Here is a 21,605-nt window from a genome sequence, read left to right as displayed (position 1 = left end):
AGTTATGTTTTATTTGGTGAGAATTTTTAGGGCTTCAAGTCCAGGAGACAGCATCTCAAGTGGCCTGAGAGAACTGTTCCGAGGAAACGAAGTGGAGAGGAATCAGGTTATATAGAAGTTTGCAGTGTGAGCCAGGTAGTCTGAACATCAAAAGATAATCGTTAGTTAAGGAAAACCAGATATCTCGAGTTAAGGAATTTAGGGCTTTTCTGTGTATGGGAAGATGCAAGTGTCTGGGCTCATTGAAATCATTCCTTTTATTTGCATCTCAGCTATCTGGGCCCAGCATCCTGCAGTTTGATTTCTCACATCCTTGGTTCTGCTCACCGGAGGGAGAGGTGGCACCCTGAGGGCTACTGGTTCACAGGTGGTTTTTCCCAGGCGCCCTCCAGGCTCAGAAATTCACATATGGAGGGCCGAAATCACTGATGATAGCTGTGGTATCCTTGTTTATTGATATGGCAGGAAATACTCTATTTCTCACTCCTAAGGTAATGTCCAGAAAAGAATGAAATATTAGAAAGGTTTATTAAAAAAAAATCTTCTAATTGAGGTACAGTTGATGCTGAGTTGTATGAGCTGTTATATATAAACAGCTTGGCTAATAGCCCCTTATCAGTCATTCCACTTGCAAATATTTTCCCCCATTTAGTTAGGCTGTCTTTTTGGTTTTGTCAATAGTTTCCTTTGCTGTGTGCAAAAGCTTTTTATTAGGGCAAAGGGAAGTGAAAGTCACTCTGTCGTGTCTGACTCTTTGCGACCCCATGGACTATACAGTCCATGGAATTCTCCCGGCCAGAATACTGGAGTGGGCAGCCTATCCCTTCTCCAGCGGCTCTTCCCGACTCAGGAATCGAACCGGGGTTTCCTGCATTACAGGCTGATTCTTTACCAACTGAGCTATTAGGGAAGCCCTGATATTAGGTCACAAGGATAATTTAAAGACTCAACCAGGAGGATCCCTGGGAGGAGGAAATGGCAACCCACTGCAGTGTCTTGCTGGAGAATCCCACAGACAGAGTAGCCTGGTGGGCTATGGTCCATGGGGTCTCAAAGAGTTGGACACAGCATACATAAGTGACTTAGCATACATAGTGATCTCAACAACTTAACCTTTTTATTTGTCTAAATAAAGTCAAGGTCTCTCCTTTTTGTAGAAATCAGTTGAGCCTGTGAACAGGTCATTTAATTAGAGATAAAAGCACACTAGGGATTCAAGTTTGATTGTAAACATTTCTACAAAGATAGGAAAGTGCTTGCGATAACAATGGGATGAAGAGGAATTACTACACATTTCCCTCCATATCCAGTACTGGTCAGCGGACCCAGGTTCTGGATAATCTTAGATGCAGTTACCACAAGGTCGTTTAGCAGGTTACTTCATAGGAAATTACCAGTATAGTGAGGGTGTAGATAGCATTTTCCATCCAAGGCATTGTGAGAAGGCTTCTCTTCCCAGAGGCTTTCCGCCATCTTCCTTTTCCCTCCCTTGGTTGTAGTTCCAAGAAACACATGTCTTAATAGTGCCATGGTTCTGAGATGAGACAGTAAGCTGTAGGTTTCATTAGTTGAGAGCATTTATTTGCTGTGGGTACCAGCCTTCCCCAGGTGGCGCTCGTGGTAAAGAACCCGCCTGCCAATGCAGGAGACTTAAGAGACCTGGCTTTGGTCCCTGGGTTGGGAAGATCCCCTTGAGGAGGGCATAGCAACCCACTCCAGTATTCGTGCCTGGAGAATCCCATGGACAGAGGAGCCTGGCAGTCTGCGGTCCATAGGGTCACAAAGAATCAGATACAACTGAAGTGACCTGGCACTCACATACCAGGCATGCCTCTTGCTAGCTGTGTGACTCTGAATGAGTAACTTCAGCTTCTTCATCTGCAAGTGGGGTTGCATTAAGATAAATACTGTTCCCCAACATGAAGCCCTGTCCTGTGGACTGAATCACCAGCAGGGGCTCACCTAGGCTGATGGAATGAAACCAGTTGCAGATGAGGATTCTCCTAGGTGGGAAACCCAGCAAAGTGTCACTGTTGCAGGTCTGTCGAAAACAGTGGAATGGCAGTGATTTCCTGTGGCCCCACCCAGTCCTTCTGCTCAGACCCTATAACAACCAGCCGTTTGTCAGCAGGTGGCAGCTGGTCCCAGAGTGAGCTTCATCTTCCTGCTGTGTGACAAAAAAAAAAACAAAAGGCTGCCTGTCCCCAGGGATTAGCGCTGGGCGCCCGCGGAGTGGCCACCCGGTGATTTAACCAGGGTCCTTTTGCAGGTTTCACTCTTGGCACCTGGCTAATGGGATGGGGATTTAGGGACCCAGCAGCAAGACTGCCTTTTCCTGCTCCGCGCAGCTCAGTCCTGCGTGCCTCGGCCACAGGCAGCCTGGGTGTCAAGGCGGACGCTCCTCCCCTTCCACGGCTGCTCCGTGCCTTCCTGGCCACTGCGGTTATTTTGCCGCTTTTCCTCTGGGGGGTCACCGCGGAAACCTGCTCCATCCATTCCAAGTGGTCCTTTCTAAGTGATGTGAGGGCACCCATTTCTAACCTGGCGTTTTTCTTCTTCTTCTTCTTCTTCTTTTTTTATCCCTGTCCCCCTCTTTCCTTTTTTCTCTTCCTTTTGCAAAGATGGTTTTTTCTGGGGGAGGGCTCCCCACAAGGTTTCTGAAGCCACGGAAACTGAATTCTTGTGCTTCTCGCAAACAGGCCCCTGTGACGCCGCCGCACTCCACGTGGCCCCGTAGCGCCTTGGCCCCGAGAGGGCCCGCCTTCCAGCTTCCCCGGTGTTGCTGGTCTGAGCCCCAGCCTGCCCGTTGGCGGTTTCCCCGTCACTCTCTATTTCTCTCATGCGGTGCAAACCCACCTAGAATAGGTTACATTTAATGGGGTGAGAAAACTCCACACTGAAAGAGAAAAGTCGCAGGTGAGGTCAGACTGCTTCCTCCTGGGAGGGCAAATGATCGTCTCCCCTCTGGCTCCCACACTGAAAATTCTCCTACAAAAGAGCTCTTTTTATGTTTGATGTATTGCTTTTAAAAAACAAATCCTTCATGTTTTTTTCATTTTTGGTTCATACCTCTTGGCCGACCCAGCAGGAATTTGGCAGCTGAAGGCGATGCTTCTCGAAAACGCTCAAAGCTGCTGAGAGTCACTGGCTATGGGTGGGGGGACTGGGTGCCTGGCAGGGAGGCAGGCTGGGGAGGGCTGGGTGTGCCATTCCAGTCTGCAAGAGTTAAAGGGCTTAGCAGTTGTTGACACTGATAGTGTAGCGTGGGGGCTCCTTACACAATTTTTGCTAGTTGCTCTATGTCTGAAATTTATTTATAATCAAGAGTGTTTTTAAAGAGTTACCCAAGGCCCAGCAAGGAATGTATGGATTTTGTTTTGGACAAGCCCATACCTTGCTACTTTTTCCCAGTATGAAATCTCTTCTACTATGATTCATGTTCCAGAAGATCTCCAAGAAGTTATATTTAACCCACTGTAAATATAAGCAAGCTCAAACAAAGGCACACCTTAATTTATTACTTCATTTTATTCTATTTACAAAGCACACTGTCCAACACCTGAGTTCATTGCTTTAAAAAAAAAAAACCAGAAGCCCCGCCAGTGCCAATTCAACAATTCTGCTGACTCCATAATTGTTTTTAAATGGAGAGAACACCAGAATTACCATCTTGTGCTTCTGGAAACTCAAGCGTTCTGCAAGCTGAGGAATTGACGGCTTGCCAGAAGGGTTATACAGCATCGCCTGACCCTCGTTCCAGTGCAGACAGCCCCCCTTGCTTGTCTGAGTCTTGACAGACCAGATTGGAATATTCCTGCTGCCTTCTGGATCTTTCTTTGTGGATGAGTAGAAACATAAGACTCAGAGAAAAGCAGCCAAACACGGACTATGTCATTGCGATTATTTTTGTCTTTACCCTGAATATAGGAGCCAAGATGACATCATAGGGCCCTACTTCACAATTCATTGAACTTCATTTTTCACCCACTAAATTAGCCACCAAAAAAAACAAAACAGAAACAAAACACAGAACCCAAACAAAAACCCATGTTTTTCAATGTTATCCAAGATGGGCACAGATATAATAAAACAGATATCGATACTCAAATCTTGTTTTAAACCTTGGTGGGCATGTAAATTGGAAAATCCTTTTGAAAAGCAATTTGGAAGTAGGCATCAGTAATCAAAGATCATACTCTTTGACCCAATAATCCTACTTCTAGTAATCTAGAAATAGTCAGATATATGCGAAAATCCATACTCTGGAAGATTTGTAATCAAATATGAATATTACACAATCAGTAATTTAATTTATAATTAAATAAATAGTACACAATCACTGGGAATGTTATCCATCAACAGAAAGACTAACAATTTAGAGAAATGGCCAGAGCAGTTAAAATAAATTATAGTTAGTAGATTAAAACCTTTAAAATGTACATGCGAGAAAGGACTAGAAAATATGGGAAAGTAATAATAGTTGTTAGGATGAATAATTAAAGCTTTCATTTCTGTTTTCCAAACTACCTATATAGTATGATTACTTTCATAAATTAAAAATCCTGCATACTCCTAACCATGGTTAAGGGAAAATATTAATTTAGCTGCCATGAATTTAGAATTTACAATTACTCTCTGGACAGAGGTTAAATTGGAATTTCCTCTGTTGATGGGAACAGACAAAATTATAGGCAAAATATTTAAACTACTTTCTTAGTTTAAGCCCAGTCATTTTTTTTTTTTTTTAGCATACTTGAGTTAACTGAATGCATTTGTAAGAAGTAGAACTGTATTAGAAGACTTTTTTCCCACCACACCAGACTACCGTTGTCTGACTCAACGATTTCATTCTCTTTTTGACAATCACTGGAGGAGGCGGTGTGTAAGTGTTTAAGAAGGAAAAGCAAGTCGTGTCAGGCGGCGAGCATGGCTGTAGGAAATGGACTGTTTTGTTGCCCTTTTCTAATAGGACAATCCATGCATTCATTTGCTAACTGGAGGGACTCTCTCATACCCACTAGAATTTTCTTTTTCGAAGAATATATTCCTCACACCGCCCTGCAAAAACAACAAAATCCAACTGCCTGGAAGAACTGCGTACGGCTGCACCCCAGTTTATAGGAAAAGGGGTGACTGCAATCAGCGCTCCCGTTGCTGCTCCGGAGGACCATGACTTCATCTTTACCAAGGACGTTATTCATCCTCGCTAAAAATCCTCTGAATTTTTTTAACTTCAGGATACTTTTAATAACACACTCCTTTTCTATAATGACCTCTGACTGTAACCCAGTCCATAAACCTCTCTCCCAGACCCCGCCCTGAAGCCCTCCCCGGCCCCCCGTTACAGACGCGGTCTACAGGGGGAACTTTCATCGTTCTCGTTGCCTTTTAATGCTTATCGTAAAAAGCGTCTGAGACGTTCCAGGCAGCTTCATTACATGGAGGCACAACGGCAATCTCCATTTCATTAGGATGCCAAGTTCTGCTCATGGCTCTTGGCTTGCCAAGGGCCACTCGCTGGAGCAGCGTGAGCAGCGGTCCGAGGTTCTGTGGGTACCCGCGATCCGTGGCAGAACCAACTCTGGTCCCTGGTGCTCCGCTGCTTTGCTCTGCGCGTGTGCGGCCCAGCAGCACGTGGACTCACGTCACTGAGTGTGGTGGGTCATCCTCCGAGGTATCCTGCAGATTAGCCGGCTGTGTGTGCCCCTCAAGGTGCATTGTGCAGGCATTTACGATGGGTGCAGAGGGGCCGTACCCTCTGGGTACCCAGTACCCAGATCGTGTGCACAGTACCACTTCACCAAGTGCCATCGGTAGGAAATGCCACGGTCTGATGGGGCGTGGTCACCAAACAGCTCACTACAGGGAGTTGAGTGCATGCAACAGAACTGAAACGGAAAAACCTGTGCCCCAACTCCAGGCAAGCCGAGGTGTAACAGTCAAAGAAACAAGAACTGGGCTGCTACGATCCGCCAGGAGCCCTGACAACCCTCTAGTTAACGACAGCATTAACTAGATAACTCTTGAGAGTCCCCTGGACTTCAAGGAGATCCAACCAGTCCATCCTAAAGGAAATCAGTCCTGAATATTCATTGGAAGGACTGATGCTGAAGCTGAAACTCCAGTACTTTGGCCACCTGATGCAAAGAGCTGACTCACTGGAAAAGACCCTGATGCTGGGAAAAATTGAAAGCGGGAGAGGAAGGGGACGACAGAGGATGAGATGGTTGGATGGTATCACCGACTCAGTGGTCATGAGTTTGAGTAAGCTCCGGGAGTTGGTGATGGACAGGGAAGCCTGGCGTGCTGCAGTCTGTGAGGTCGCAAAGAGTCAGACGCGACTGAGCGACTGAACTGCATTAACTAGAAAACAGCAGAAATGGTTTCTGGTCTTGCCTTCAGCACAGGTGCTCTCGGCCTTGATCGGCCTGGGGATGATGAACACCAGCGTTAGGCAGCCCTGGATGGCTTTATCAGCTGTTTCCAGGGTCTTTTCTCTTAATCTTCTTTACAGTCAGGGATGTAAGATGTAGACATCAGATGATTCCTTTTTTTCCAGAATGTCCTTATGATCGAGCACCTCGGGTGGAGAATGCTCTGTGTTAGTCTGGAGCGCTCGAGTTGCCAGCTCTCCTTGAGGGCTCACCGTGGGGGAGCAGTGCATCTCTTACCCCAGTGGGTTAACTTAAGACTGAAGTGTGCTTGGTACTGTGCACAGGGTGCCCATGCAGGGCGACCTGTTCTTTCCTCCCAGGGCCCTGTGAAGTTAAGGGATAAACCCCAGTTATATGTATAGGGAGACAGGGACTTGGCATAGATAGGTGACCCACCAGAGACGGGCCCACCCCCCCGAGCAAAAGCACCTCCGTTGGGTTTTCTCTGAGCCCCCACTGTGGTAGAGGATCCCTGCTTCAGCAGCCCTCAGTCTGGTTGAACCAAGCGCCCCCTGAATGGTGGTTGTGCTGGAGCTGGAATGGTCTGGCACTCTCCCAAAGGTAGACACTCCATTGCCAATTTTCTGCTAAGATGACAATGGTATTGGCTGAAAAGTATTGGCTGAAACTATACTTTGGCCACCTGATGCGAACAACTGACTCATTGGAAAAGACCCTGATGCTGGGAAAGATTGAAGATGGGAGAAGGGGACGACAGGATGAGATGGTTGGATAGCATCACCGACTCAATGGACATGCGTTTGAGTGAACTCCGGGAGTTGGTGATGGACAGGGAGGCCTGGCATGCTGCAGTCCATGGGGTCGCAGAGAGTCGGACATGACTGAGCGACTGAACTCTGACAGTGGTGCCCCATCCCACCTGGTCCTGGGGGACGCCCTTAGAGGAGCATCCCGAGTCACACCAGGACTTGGCGCAGAAGTGACCGTGCCCTAGTGCTCACCAACCAAGGCCAGCTTACGTTCCACACGTGTTCACATCTTTGAATGCAGTCCAGGGTTTGCTGGGCCTTGTCCTGTCTCCCTGACTCTGCCCGTCGGGCAGTGAGCCATCTCCCCCTTACCCTTGATGCCTCTCATCCCTCGGACTTAGACGGCCCACAGGGCCTTGTGTTGCTTACTCTCCTTACTGTCGAGGTCTTTTTCTCCCTGGTTTGATTCAACATTCAATGAGAATGCACCATTATGTAACGTTTCTTCACATATATCTTCCATATATCTAACGTGGCATTTTAATTAATAGGAATCCAGTAACTGTGTATTTATTATTAAAAACTCCACCCCGTTGGACGTACTCTGTTATTGTTTCAGATGGTTCAGGATGCCTTTAAAAAAAAGTTTTTTTAAAGGAAAGGGAAACAAAGAAAAACGCATGGGAAAGATTTATGTATTTAGTTGGGGGAGGGGGAAATTAAACTCCTCATAATAGTTTTTAAATTAAATTTCATACTCGTCCAAATCCTTTCCTTCTCCACCCCTTCCTCTGATATTCCCTCACTCATTAAAGCGTAGGATTTTGATGGTATTCACAGGGAAGCTGATTTACTGGAATAAAGAAGTTCTTTAAGTTTTGAATTTTGGAACGCTCCCAGTGTGTCTGAACCCGGGTTTCAGATTTTACTGGCATTTTGTTGGCAGAGCAGTCTTTGGAGCCCGTCCTTATTTGAGCATGTTTCCTAACACCTTCGGCGGTATGGTACTATGTTTTTTAGATTTAAAAAAAAAAAAAGTTTAAATAGAAAAGCATATATAAACATATACAGAAGATTGATTCTGAAATGTCCAGCAAAATAAAAGGACCGCAAAACTCAAAAGTTATCAAATGAGAAGCACTTTATTTTTAAAGCAAGGAAATTATTTTCTTTTTTTTTTTTTAATATTTATTTTTAGTTGCGTTGGGTCTTAATTGCTGGATGTGGGCTTTCTCCAGTTGGGATGAGCAGAAGCTCCTCTCTAGCTGCAGCGCGCGGGCTTCTCACTGCGGTGGTGTTTCTTGTTATCAAGCCTGTGGCTCCATAGCAGCCGTGGCTCATGGGCTCAGTTGCCCCGCGATAGGCGGGATCCTGCCGAACCAGGGATCGAACCGCTGTCCTCTGTGTTGCAAGGCAGCTTGCTAACCACGGGACCACCAGGGAAGCCCGAGAAACCGCTTCCTTCTTAAGAGGCAGGGGATGAAGACCAGGATACCAGGAGAGGAGTGTTTTCAGGACAAACCCCAGGGAAGGCTGACGTTTCATCTGTGTGCCTTCTTCTCCTCTCCACGCACAACTGTCCTGATGACTTAGGGTTGAGAAAACCGTACTTCCACTGCAGTGGGCACATGGTGGGGGCCGGCAGTCACCAGGACTACAGACAGAATCCCGCTGAGGCATTGGGAAAGCTTGTGGAGGTGAGGCGGGATGATAGGCTTTATGTGTGGAGGGTCTTCAGAGATGCCGCAGAGGGAATCCCTGTCACCCCTGGGCCTGAAGGGACACGGGAGGAAAGGGTATCTCCCTGAGCTCCCTGGAGAATCTGTGCAAGTAGAGACTGAGTCCCAGTGCTGGGAAAGAGTGAGTGAGATGCTCTGAGACCTAAAGCTAGTGTCCTACTCAATGAGACAGGAACAAGGGCAGCTCTGGTCAACAACCCGCACTTCTGTGTAACATCATCCTAGAAATGTTGGCCAATTCAGACGGACAAGAGTGGTCAATTAGAAGCATACAAACTGAGAAAGGGCCTCTCTGGTGGCTCAGTGGTAAGGAATCTGCCCGCCAAAGCAGGAGCCGCTGGTTCGATCCCTGGGTCGGGAAGATCCCCTGGAGGAGGAAATGGCAACCCACTCTAGTATTCGTGCCTGGAAAATCCCATGGACAGAGGAGCCTGGCGGGCTACAGTCCAGGGGTCGTAAAAGAGTTCGATACGGCTTTATGAGAAAATAACAACCACCAAAATGGAGAGAGAAGTGAAATTATCTCTACTTGCAGTTGATATGATAGCATACCTGGGAAATCTTAGAGAATCAGTGTTAAAACTAAGAATTCAGTAAGGGAGCAGGCTATAAAATGTTCTACTAGCAAGGAGCCCAAGCAGAAACCACTCTCAGGAGTCAACAGAGTTGGGGAGGCAGGGGGCTGAAAAATGACCATTTGAAGGAAAATCTGTTCTAGAATTGGATTCTGCACCAGGTTTAGTTTGTGGGGGCTATGCACCCAGCCTATCATGGAGCAAAGCCCTGCATTAAAGAAAGAGGCCCCTTGTCCCATTGAGTGAAGAGTTAAGCTGGTGCTAAGCTTCCTGGTCGAGCAAGCTCTGGCATGCTGCTTGCTCTCTGCGGGGTGGGGTGCCCTAGAGGCTCCAGAGAGAGGTCTGAGCATGGGAGGGAAGAAGGGTGACATCCAGGGCAGCAGGGTGGCGAAAGGATCAGTGGTTTGGGGGCCAGCTGGCAGGGGCAGAGATTTCTTCCTTGTAATTACCCTTGAAATGGCAACCATCTTGGGGGGGAGAAACCAGTGCCCAGGAAGGGCCTTGAAGTGGCAGGGTGGAGCCTCCCTTTCTGGAGGAAGAAATTCATTACCTTCACGCCGCTTTGTCTGCCCAGATGTTTCAGAGCCACTTGGCTCCGCGGGCAAGGAAACGGCTTATTACAGTATTTTATGTAAATCTGGTTAAGAAAGAACAGCATGTTTGAGACTGAACGTGTATAGCGCAGGGAAGAATACCTCTGCAGACGTGCGCTGCAGACGTAATGGACTTTGGAGCAAGTGTGGTCGTGTTTGGTTTTTAAACATTTAGGACGACACTATTTCCATTCTTTAAAAGGGACCCCATTTTGATTTTACTCTTGAGTATAAACTTTCATAACTTTTCAGAAAAAGTATACCTATGAACAGATATAAGCCATTCCTTGCTCCTAGACAGGACAACTCAACACCCCAAAGATGTCAGTTCTGTCCAAGGGCGCAGGCTCAGTCCCTGGTCAGGGAACTAAAATCCGATTCCGCGTGACCAAACTAAACAAAATAAACACTGACAAAATGGTGACTTTCTGTAAGGAAGCACGAGAAAGAAAAATATGCAGTTATCTGTTCCTGTGTTCAGAAAGAATCTCGAGAACAATAAACCAGAAACTAAGACGAGTTGAATTGTTAATTGTAGAAAGAAGTTTGATGGGAAGACTTAAACAGAAGGGATGAGTGGGAGGAAGGTAACACTTCTCAGAGTTTGCTTTTCTGTACAGTTTTAACTCTTGGAATCAAGTTAAAGAATAAACAGGAACGGCAGGGTGACCCTGTAATGTAACACAAAAGTACAGTTCAACCTCACCTTGTTTCTGAAGGCTAACGTAGCTACGCTCAAGTAAAAGAGAAAAAGAACAAACCCTAAGAACTTGAAAACACAGTATCTGACTATATACCCTCAGGCTAAAGGCAAGAAGAACTGGAGATAAACGCTGAACCCTAGTTAGTAAATTTGTTTTTCACAGTAGCACAGGTCAGCAATTCTGAAACCACTTTCTGTGTGTCAGATTGTTGAGAAAATAAGTAAATATATTTGAGATAATGAGAGCCAGATTTCTCATTATTTGAGAAGGAAGTTACAAATACAGAAAGGGGGAGAAGACGGACTGCCCTGGAAATCCAGTGGTTCAGACTCCATGCTTCCAAAACAGGGGCTACAGTTTCCATCCCTGGTTTGGGAACTAAGATCCCACATGCTCCTCAGCGTGGCAAAATGAAATGAAATAAAATAATAAAGGAGAGTAAAATGGACCTAGTGCTGTTGGGTTGGAACTGGAAATTTTCAATTAATTCATGGTGTTGGTTTTTTTTTTTTTTTTTTAATTCATTGGTTTTAAGATGGCTGGCTGGATGGAAAAAAAGGAAGGAAACACATGTACTTTTTTGTTCTTTCCTAACACCCAGATTTGTTTTTTAAACACCATTCTGCTCTAAAAGGAACCATAGCTCCTTGGAGAAAAGGCCAATTCCAGGGCTGGTCCTGGGAAAGTTTAGGATGGGTGTGGAACCTCTTCTTATTGCCAGAAAGTAAGGAAGTGCTGAAAGATGACAGGGCCTTGTCAGCAGGAGACAGACATCAGCTTGAAGAAGCTTCTACTTGCCAAATATGGGATGATATGAGCATCAAAAGAAACAATGATAGGAAAAATCTACGGAATAAAGAAGACTCCCCAAGTTCATTCTGTGAGAAAGAAAGGAAGAAAGAAAAGCATGTGCAAGGAGAAGAAAAGGCTCTTCCTTGTGGTAGCATTGCAACAAGTACACATGGAGGAAATGCTGGAGTCAAACCACTCTGTAGCAAGCACCAAATAAATAATTGATGTGAGTAAAATCATCTATGGATGCCAAGACTAGTGGATTAAATTTCATGGGAAATGGGATATTTGTCTGCTCACAAGTTCTTAATTAACTACAGTGGGAAACTAGCAGCTTGACAGTGGAAAACCCTAGCCCACCCCACCTTACTTACCCAAGTGGGTCAACCTTAACACACCTGTCCTGGGACCAGCAACACCAGGTGCTTCCTGACACGGGGCATTGAGAAGGTGGTGGTTGTTTAGTCGCTAAGATCCTGGTGCTGGAAGAGATTGAGGGCAAGAGGAGAAGGGGGTGCCAGAGGATGAGAGGGCATCATCGGCCCAAGACGTGAATTTGGGCAAACGCCAGGAGAGAGTGAAGGACGGGGAGCCTGATGTGCTGCCGTCCACCTGGTCGCAGAGTCGGACACGACTGAGTTAACCAGAACCACAGTGATAGTAGACGAACCGCGCTGATACAAGATGTCCATTACAGGGAAGCCGCTTGGGGTGAGGTTGAGGGAGTATGTGGGAGCCCTGTGCGTTCTGCTCAGTCTTTCTTTCATTCTTTAGGGTCTTGTTGTTTCGGTCACACTGTGTGGTGTGCAGGATCTTAGTTCCCCAACCGGGGATTGAACCCCTGCCCCCTGCAGTGGGAGCTCGGAGTCCTAACTACTGGACGACCAAGGAAGTCCCTGATGGTTTTCGTTTTTTTGTTGTTTTCTTAAATAAACCTAAAGCCACTCAAAAAATAAAGTCTATTAATTAAAATAAATTCTAGATTGTGACACATGAGCATTATATGAAATTCAGATTTCTGTGCCTGTAAAGTTTCATTGAAATACAGCCAGGTGTATCACTATCTAGTCTTTACAGAAACAAGTTTGCTGATCCCCGGGTTCGATAACACGGTTGTATCAATGTTAAGTTCTTGATTTTGATCATTGTATGTTGATTAATGTTAAATCATACCCTTACTTTTTTGGAAAGATACACTGAAGAACATAGGGATAAAGAGACATTATGGCTGCAACTTATTCTCAGATACTTCAGAAAAAAATTTATGGACAGACTAACAAATACGGAGATCTGTGTGGTAAAAAAAAAAAAAGTCAATATCTGGGAAATCTGGGTGCTGGGTGAAGTTCAGCTCAGCTCAGTTGCTCAGTCGACTCTTTGCGACCCCATGGACTGCAGCACACCAGGCTTCCCTGTCCATCACCAACTCCTGGAATTTACTCAAACTCATGTCCGTCAAGTCGGTGATGCTGAGTGAAGGGCAGGTAGGAATTCTTCATACTGTATCCTCACAAGTTTTCTGTTAAGTCTGGTGTTATTTAAAAGCAAAAGGTTGAAAACAAAATGAAGAACAAATGATCATGGGCCTTAGAACCAACCAGAACTTGAATTCCTGATTGGCTGGCTCCGTGGCCTCAGAGAAGTGGTTTCACCTTTCCAAGACTGTGTCCTCATCTGACTTGTAAAGCATGGATGAGATAATGCCTGTAAAGGGTGACTTTAGTGCCGAAAATCATCACTGATTCCAGGTGACCGAGCTGAGAGGTCTACAGTGCCTTCAGGAAAATGATTCCCAGACGTCTGCTTTCCTTATGGTCAAGATGCGTCAGCATCTGTCTTCTGAAATGGCAGCCGCGTTTCCAAACAGAAGGCCCCCTGTTGGGGTAAACGAGCCACGATGATGGTTCCAGTTGAAGATGATGGACTCTGATCAGCCAGAGAGGAGCGCTGAGAAGATGCTTGCTGTGATCTGGGGACTCCTAGTGGAGGGGTTAGGACATGGTCTGAGTTCACATGTGTGGTGGCGAGTTTATGCTGAGGATCTAGGATCAGGACTGTGTGGTGGCGAGTTTATGCTGAGGATCTAGGATCAGGACTGCCTTGGAGGCTTGGCCTGAGAGGAATTGTTGTTGCTAGTCATGAAGTCATGTTCGACTCTTTTGTGACCTCATGGACTGTAGCCCATCGGGCTCCTCTGTCCATGGAATTTCCCAGGCAAGAATACTAGAGGGTTGCCATTTCCTTCTGCAGGGGATCTTCCCCTCCCAGGGATCAAACTCGTGTCTCCTGCATTGCAGGCAGATTCTTTGCCACTGAGCCACCAGCGATGCCCCTGTGAATTCTATAACAGCACTGGTCTAAGGTTGCAGGTGAGGCTTGTTACTGTTGCTGTTTAGTCACTAAATCATGTCTATCTCTTCTTGACCCTGTGGACTGAAGCCCGCCAGGCTCCTCTGTCCATGGATGTGATGCTCAGACATCCAGTATTTATGGCTCAATGTCAGGGGTAAGAAACAATGGTTTGAGTTTATCTTGAGTAATACAGACCAAAAGCAATAAATGCTTGGTGGACTAGGACGGTGCCTCAGTCTGAAAGCTGAGTCCACAGGACGCCCTCCCCGTGAGCAGTTAAGTGATTTGGCAGAGTAGATGTGGCTCTGTATGAGGTTGGAAATGGGGAAGATTAGATAAAAACCTATGAATGATTGGGATGCTAGGAGATATGGAACCCTGACAGAGCAGCTGACCCCAGACATCCTTCAACAGGAGGACAGGTGGGGCCTCTGCTTCTGGGGCGCACCCAAAGGGAGGCTGTGACGGTTCTACTCTTGGGCAGTCCACATTCCCACTTTGCCTCTAACTGAAATAAGTGCTCCTCCTGTTATATTATACACCAAACCACGCCTAAGGGAATATGAACTAGAGCTTACTTATTTAACAGCATTCCAGAAAGGTAGATTGATGATGGGAAGCTTTAAATGTCAAATCCAGAAGATAACAGAAGAACTATAGTAGTAAAACTATTGTGCCTATGTGTATCACTGGCCAAAATTATTTGTAAGCAGTAACATACAAAATGTGTTATCTTTAAAAGCAATAACCTAAAAACGTATTATCTTTAAAAAGTCAAATAGCTAGTTCAACCAGCCATTTATACCTTTGATAAGTGAGTTTGGAGACCCTCAAACTGAAAATGAAGATTTTGGAACCCAGTTTTATGTGTTAATCTAAACACTTTTAGCCCGGCTTCAGGTCAGGTTAGTATGTGTGTGTAAGAGAGATGGGAGAGGGGGCGAGAGGTTCGGGGAAGAGACATTACCCTCTAGACTCTGTGAAAGGTCCTAGAATACACGTGTTCCTTCCCTTCTTCTCCTCCCTTTCTTCTCCCTGACCACCCTCCTTATCCCCAAGAGGAGGAAATGCAAGGCCTTCCTGTCTGTTGGAAGTAAGAAGTTCTGGGATCTACAACCAAGAGAAAGTGATGCTTTTAAGCACTGACCCTGTGACCGAGCATCTTGTGTATTCCTTCACCCTTCGTTCTTACGGAGCCTGAGACCACACCACGTGTTCTGTTTCCTAGGCGACTGAGAGATGGAGAGACGAGGAGCCCGTCACTCAATGTTAGTTCAAGTCAACACTGGGTTTTGAATCCGAATCTGTCCCGTTTCCTGAGTCACCTCTGCCATGACATTTCTCAAGTTCCCCAGGAACCTTTCTTTTCCCGCCAGGAGCAGTAACCCCCTGGTCTCTGGATAACACTGTGCTCCTCTGGGACTGTTGGTCTCAGCTTTGCCCCCAAATGCCTACCTCTCTGTTCTGAAATTGCTGGTCCAGGGTCCAGCACCTTTCACCCTAGACCATCTCCCTGTGCATGGCAGAGCCCTACCACCCTCCTTGCTCCAGTATACGTGTTCTTGGGAGCAGAAAACACTACTCATTTTCTTTCCAAAAGCAATACTGTGCGTTCTTGCATAGAAGGCAACTTTTTAAAAAACTGATTGTACTGTTAGAGTGAACTGTTTTTTAAAAAATCCTTAAATTTTAGCTTTTAACTTTTTTTTTAAAAAAACAGTGATGCTCTGATATAATGGTTGGTGTTCCCAATGTACTACATTTGAAAAACCATTTTTTTTTCCTGATGATGAAATGAATGCACTGCAAGTATAGAAACGGTGGAAAATGCGGACAAATATAATGAAACTAAAAACCACTTGGCATCTTAACTCCCAGAGATTACGTAGAAGAGCACAATGAAGAAGCTGAAACCATGATATAATTCTACCTCCGCCTTCTGGAGGCAGCCACTGTTAATGGGTGTCCTGTATTTGTCTATGAATGCACATAGGAATACATAGCTTACATAGGTGGGATCATATCATGATGTTGTTTTTAATGCCCTTTTTGTTTTTTATTGTCAACAAAATAAAAATGTCCATAACTAAATATCTATTTCATTTTTAAGAATTTGGGGACTTCCCTAGTGGTCCATTGGTTAAAACCGTGTGCTTTCACTGCAGGGGGCATGAGTTCCCTGGTTGGTGCAGCCAAAAAGAAAGAAGATCCAAAATAAGCAATCCTTCCAGTCATCAGAATATACTTTGTATAATATATTGTGTGTGTGTATGTGTGTGTAAGTTGTATTTTTTAAGAGGAAAAGTATAGAAGAATATACGTTTCTAAGAAGGACTTCTTTGGATGACTTTTCTGCTTTGTACTTTCCTATGTTTTTCCAGTAACTACACTCATAACTTAAAAGTAACCACAGCTAATATTTTGGTATATTTCCTAATAATTTTTAAAAGTGTATTTTAAAGCACCTGTGCAATCATGCTGCATATTGGAATTTCCACACTCTTTAAATCTTCTAATGGTGTTCAGCGGACATTTGCCTGTATCACTGATGGCTTTATGATATTTTTTCATGTTGGGGATACTATGATTTCTTTTCTTTCCTCTGTTCTGGACTGTTTGTACTGTTAATGATTTTTTTCACTGTGGAATGCTGTGATGAAATAGCTGTGTCCCTTAATTATTGTTTCCCTGTCTGAATACCCCATGGAATCCAATCTTAGGGATATAGTCGCTGGGTGAGAAAATATAAAAACTTTAAGGCTTCCATTGCATGTGAACAGACTGGTTTTAAGAATTTCTGCTCATTAGTTACAAATTAAATAAGGTCTTGTTCATTGGTTATAATAAAATGGATGCTACAGGTGACTGTTATTATCTTATTTTTAAAGCAGGTCTTTTACTCCTATTCGTTGACATATTTACAAATATTATGCATGTGTACTAAGTCACTCCAGTTGTGTCTGACTCTTTGCGACCCAGTGGACAGTAACCCTCGGGGCTCCTCTGCCTATGGGATCTCCAGGCAAGAACACTGGAGTGGGATGCCAACAAATACTATATCTAAATATAAAAACCATGCTTCTTTCCCCCAAATTTTTCAAAATAATTTTCAAAGTAAATACAAGCAGTCATCAATGGATAAAGAAGTTTGTGTGTGTGTGTGTGTGTGTGTGTGTGTGTGTGTAAAATGGAATGTTACTCAGCCATAAAAAGGAACAAATTTGAGTCGGTTCTACTGAGGTGGAATAAGAAAAACAAATGTCATATATTAACACGTATATATGGAATCTAGAAAAATGGTACTGATGAACCTATTTGCAGGGCAGGAATAGAGACTGGGACACAGAGAAGAGACTTGTGGACACTGTGGGGAAGGAGAGGGTGGGAGGAGCTGAGAAGGGAGCGTTGATATATATATACGTTACCATATGGAAAACAGATAGCTTGTGGGAAGTTGTGTGTAATGCACGGAGCTCAACCTGGTGCTCGGTGACAACTTAGGGAGGTGGGATGGGGTGGGAGGGAGGTTCCGGAGGGAGGGGACAGGTATGTGCCTGTGGCTTTTCATGTTCTTGTATGGCAGAAACCAACAGCAACTGTAAAGCAATTATCCTCCAATTAAAAATAATTTTTTAAAAAAACAGATGAGCAGTCAACTTAAACGAAGCTTAACAAATAAAATCTTCCTAATATAGCCACAGTTTTTGTTTTGTCAAATCTCCCTCCCTTGCTTTTCTGTGAATTTTACAAAGTTGGGCTAAAAGTATATGTAGGTTTCATATCCTGTTTTTTAAAATGGAAAATTCTATTGCAAGCATTTCTTCTGTATTGTTATGTAATCTTCATAATGATCATTTATGATGACTGCAGATTATTCCACCAGCCTCGTTTCCCTAGTGAACTCTTATGTCTTTTTCCAAATTTTCACTTCTATAGCACTGTGGTGAGTGTGGACTCTCTTTAGATTCAGTCCTCAGAGTGGATTGACTTGACTCCGAATGTAAACTTCTGTTCACTCAGAATTTTCACTAGCTAATGCTGGTCTGTCTTCTCGGTTAGTTTTAATCACTGAAACTTAATTCCCACGGCCACGTGAGACTCAGGGTGCTCTGGCTGGCAGAGCATGCAGTGGGAGCTGCGATGTCCTTAGTAACAAGGCGGTCGGGGCCCCGTGCTGGTGCCAGGTGAGCCTTGGGGCTCCGCGTATCTCAGCCCGAAGCTGTTGGACGCTCCCCAAGTTGTGTCCGACTCTTTGGTGACCCCGTGGAGGGTAACCACCGGGCTCTTCTGCCCATGGGATCTCCTAGGCAAGCATACTGGAGTGGGTTGCCATGTCCTTCTCGCGGGGATCTTCCTGCCCCGGGGATCAAACCCACGTCTTCTGAATTGGCAGGTGGATTCTTTACTGCTGAGCTAGAAGGGAAGTGTGCCAAAACAGAGCAGTCTCCTCCCGTGTCCCGGTGGTACCCAGTGCCTGCCCCTGGCTGCTGATCACAGGAACTGTTTATTAAACAGCCTTTTCCAACAAAGAAAAAAACCACAGAGGTGGGGAGGTAGTTATGTAACCTCCTCCCCTCCCCTCTCCCCTTCCCTTGTTTTCTTCTATTTCCTTTTGTCAGAACGACATCAGCTCGGGTTAGAAATGCATTTAGGGTGTCTCCTTTCTGCTAAAGCAACCTAGTGACTCCACCTTCGGAGATGCAAATTTTCCGTTTTGCCAAAGTTCATAAATGCTTCTTTGTGGAGCATGAGCCATGTGGTTTGGCCCCCAGAGCTGTCTCAGGTCGCACAAACAAACCTGACGACCTTCACCTGGCTCAGACTAAGCAGTACCCATCTCCCCCCCCCCCCCCCCCCCCCACTTCATTGTTTCCGTCCTCGCAGAATTTCCTCTTGGCCTTCAGCTTCCCAAGTTCAGTCTTCTCATCAATACACCCTGTTCACTGCTGCCAAGCTTCCAGCAAGTTTAGTGCCTATGTTCCCTTCATCATTTTTCTTTGTTCTGGAAGCCTGTGTTTGGTTTCTGAACCTTCCCACCTCCCCACGCCTAATTCCACCATCACCGTGGCTGGCTCTAGACATGACGGGCTTCCATCTACCTGTTTATTTACAGAACATCCGAGATGGAAAGAGCCTTTGCAATCTGCTCATATGTGCAAAATCACTGCTCCCCCCAATCCCCTTTGCATAGAAAACTTCGTTAGGTGTTCCCCCCCTCCACCCCAGAGCCCGGCAGCCTTCGGAGCCCAGATGAAGGTGGCTGGGTCTCTCTGCTGAGCCAGAGAAGACAATGTTATCTCCCCGCGTGGACAAAGCTTCCTTCTTCGAATTTTCCACGCAAGAAAAGGACGCTTTATTCTTGGAGCCCAGCAGCATATAAGCAGAGCTGATCTCAATGGGTTATTCATGGTGTCCAAGAGAAATACCTCTGGAGCTGTATTTCATGCGAGATGGAAGTGGGCTTGGCACCCAGACAAGGGGTCTGCCTGCTTGCTGGCAAGCCCTGTGCCTGTCGGCTCGGCCCGGCCCCTGTCCCGGGTGGCCGGGCTCTTCTCAGCCAGCCAAGGGCTCCCCCTCACCGCGCTGGGGCACCGCGAGGCTCTGCCCACCAGGGTCACAGAGGGGCGCTCTGGGTGTTTAGGCCTTTAAGGGTTTTCCTTCCCTCCCTGTGTCTAACGCTCTGCTCTGTTCCCCGAGCCTGACAGAGAGGAGGAAGCTCTTTCCGAGCGTGGTCCCTCTTAGCGCAGGGATGCTCTGGAGCCCATCCTCGGAAGAGTACCATGTCGCCATTCACCCCTGCCCTTGCTGCTCCCCTCAACCCCCAGAAAGTATTTCAGAGACATCCTGGCGGCTGCAGCGACAGGTCTGATGTTTTACTTTGTTTAATAAGTCCTACTGAGAGCTAGGGGGCTTCCCAGTGCAAGAACTAGTGGCAAAGAACGCGCCTGCCAGTGCAAGACGGAAGGGACAACAGGTTCGATCTCTGGGTTGGGAAGATCCCCGAGAGGAGGGCACGGCTACCCACTCCAGTGCTCTTGCCTGGAGAATCCCAGGGACAGAGGAGCCTGGCGGGCTACAGTCCATGGGGTCACAAAGAGGCAGACAGGACTGAAGCGACTTAGCGCGCATCGAGAGCTATGCCTGCTCATTTGCTGGGAATGCAGAGGAAAGCCTTCCCTGTGTGAGCTGAATACATAGAATGGAGCTGGGGAGGAAACTCTCAGAGTGAGGGTTTTTGTGGGGTTTTTTTCCCCTTTTCTTGGGGGAGAAAAAGGTTTATGTTGACTCTTTTGCTGGAGATACAGTGCACATTTCTACCCTTCCCCCAAAGGGAAGTTTGTATTCTTTTAAATAAAAACCATTTTAAAAGCAGAACTCAAGCCTAAAAGGATCCAAGGTTCTCCTGAGTTCTTAGAAGGTGTAGATTTATTTACTATAGTTAAAACATAATTAGTTCTCGGGGGATAGTGTGTCTTTTAAACGGCTTTATTGCCACCATATTAGTTTTCTGAATAATCAGAAACTTCTGTTATGATTATGTTCCAGTGTGCAGACAGAAACACGCCGTAAGTAGAAACAAATGTCAGGAATTGCTAGTTGTCACTCGCAGAAGGGGACACCACCTCAGCGGGGGAGGGAGGAATTTGATAGGATATTCCGAAGAAATATAACCTAACAATGTCTTGAATAAACTGAATGATAGCTTGGGCAGGTACACGTGCCCCACCTCCCAGTCCACCTTTTTTTTTTTTTAGTAAATGGTGTTTACTAAATTTAGGTTTAGTAAATTTCCTGCATCCCTTTTCCATCATTCTCACTCCAGAAGCTGGGAACGGGCTCAGTATCCCTCGAAACCTGAAGACGGCCCTTCCTTACTAACGCATTCGCGAATGAAAGCAAACGGCGTCCCCCACCTTGAGCCGCAGGTTCCCATGTCCTGTCCCAGTTCTGGCTGACCGGTCTTTCCCATCGTTTGCAGGTTGATGTTTGAGATGCCGCAGGAAATGGGTTTAATAGCCATTGCAGTCCGCCAGACGCAGGGCAAAGGTCAGTCATCTTTCGTTACTGTTTCTGTTGTTTTTGTTTTCTAAAATCTGTGACTCTCGTGGCCAGAGAGCCAGTTGATTGCACGTGCTGATCATCGAGATGACTCAAGTTAGAAGTTGTTTGTTTTCACATTGCCCTAAAATGGAGGAAGAGGAAGGGAAATTGATTAGAAGACTGAACTCCAGTAGAATTCAAGTGTTCCCTCAAACCAAGATGTTTATTAAACCACTTGACATCCGCCTGTGATGGTTTTCACGTTCTTTTACCTACATCATGTAAATTCCTCTTCCTGACACATTCTAGGCATTGCCGCGTGTGAATAATAACTATGTTAGAGAGACATTTATTTTCCCGAAGGTTCTCGGGGAGGTGCCTTCCGTGTCTAGACCGAGTGTCACATGGAGGGGTTTCTCATCTGCCAGCCCCCACCCTGGCTGGCATGGAGTTTGCATGGACGGGGCCCTCGATCGGTGCTCAGGGCCTGTTCACAGAGTGACCACCGAGGAACAAAGGGCTGTCCAGCGCTTCCACCCCCTGCCGACCTTCAGAGGCAGGAGCCCACACCCTCCCAGGATCCACCTGGGGTCCAGCCGCAAGCAGATTATTCCTGCTCAGGAGTCATACGTGGGCCACTGTCCCCTGCTCTCCCTACCCCCAGC

The 21,605-nt window shown here is 46.0% G+C and overlaps 1 protein-coding gene across 4 annotated transcripts in view; it reads left to right on the top strand.

The window, feature by feature from the left end:
* The window catches only part of HLCS (holocarboxylase synthetase), a 212,777-nt gene that overhangs the window by 181,127 nt on the left and 10,045 nt on the right, over window positions 1-21,605 (top strand). For all 4 annotated transcript variants that reach the window (XM_070466967.1, XM_070466968.1, XM_070466966.1 and 1 more), the window contains one exon: window positions 20,879-20,946. In XM_070466967.1, the coding sequence (XP_070323068.1) occupies window positions 20,879-20,946 (68 nt within the window). The remainder of the gene's footprint in view (window positions 1-20,878; window positions 20,947-21,605) is intronic.

Source organism: Odocoileus virginianus, chromosome 4 (assembly GCF_023699985.2).
Source record: "Odocoileus virginianus isolate 20LAN1187 ecotype Illinois chromosome 4, Ovbor_1.2, whole genome shotgun sequence".
Classification (NCBI taxonomy): Eukaryota; Metazoa; Chordata; class Mammalia; order Artiodactyla; family Cervidae; genus Odocoileus; species Odocoileus virginianus.
This window is presented reverse-complemented; position numbering and strand designations above follow the sequence as displayed.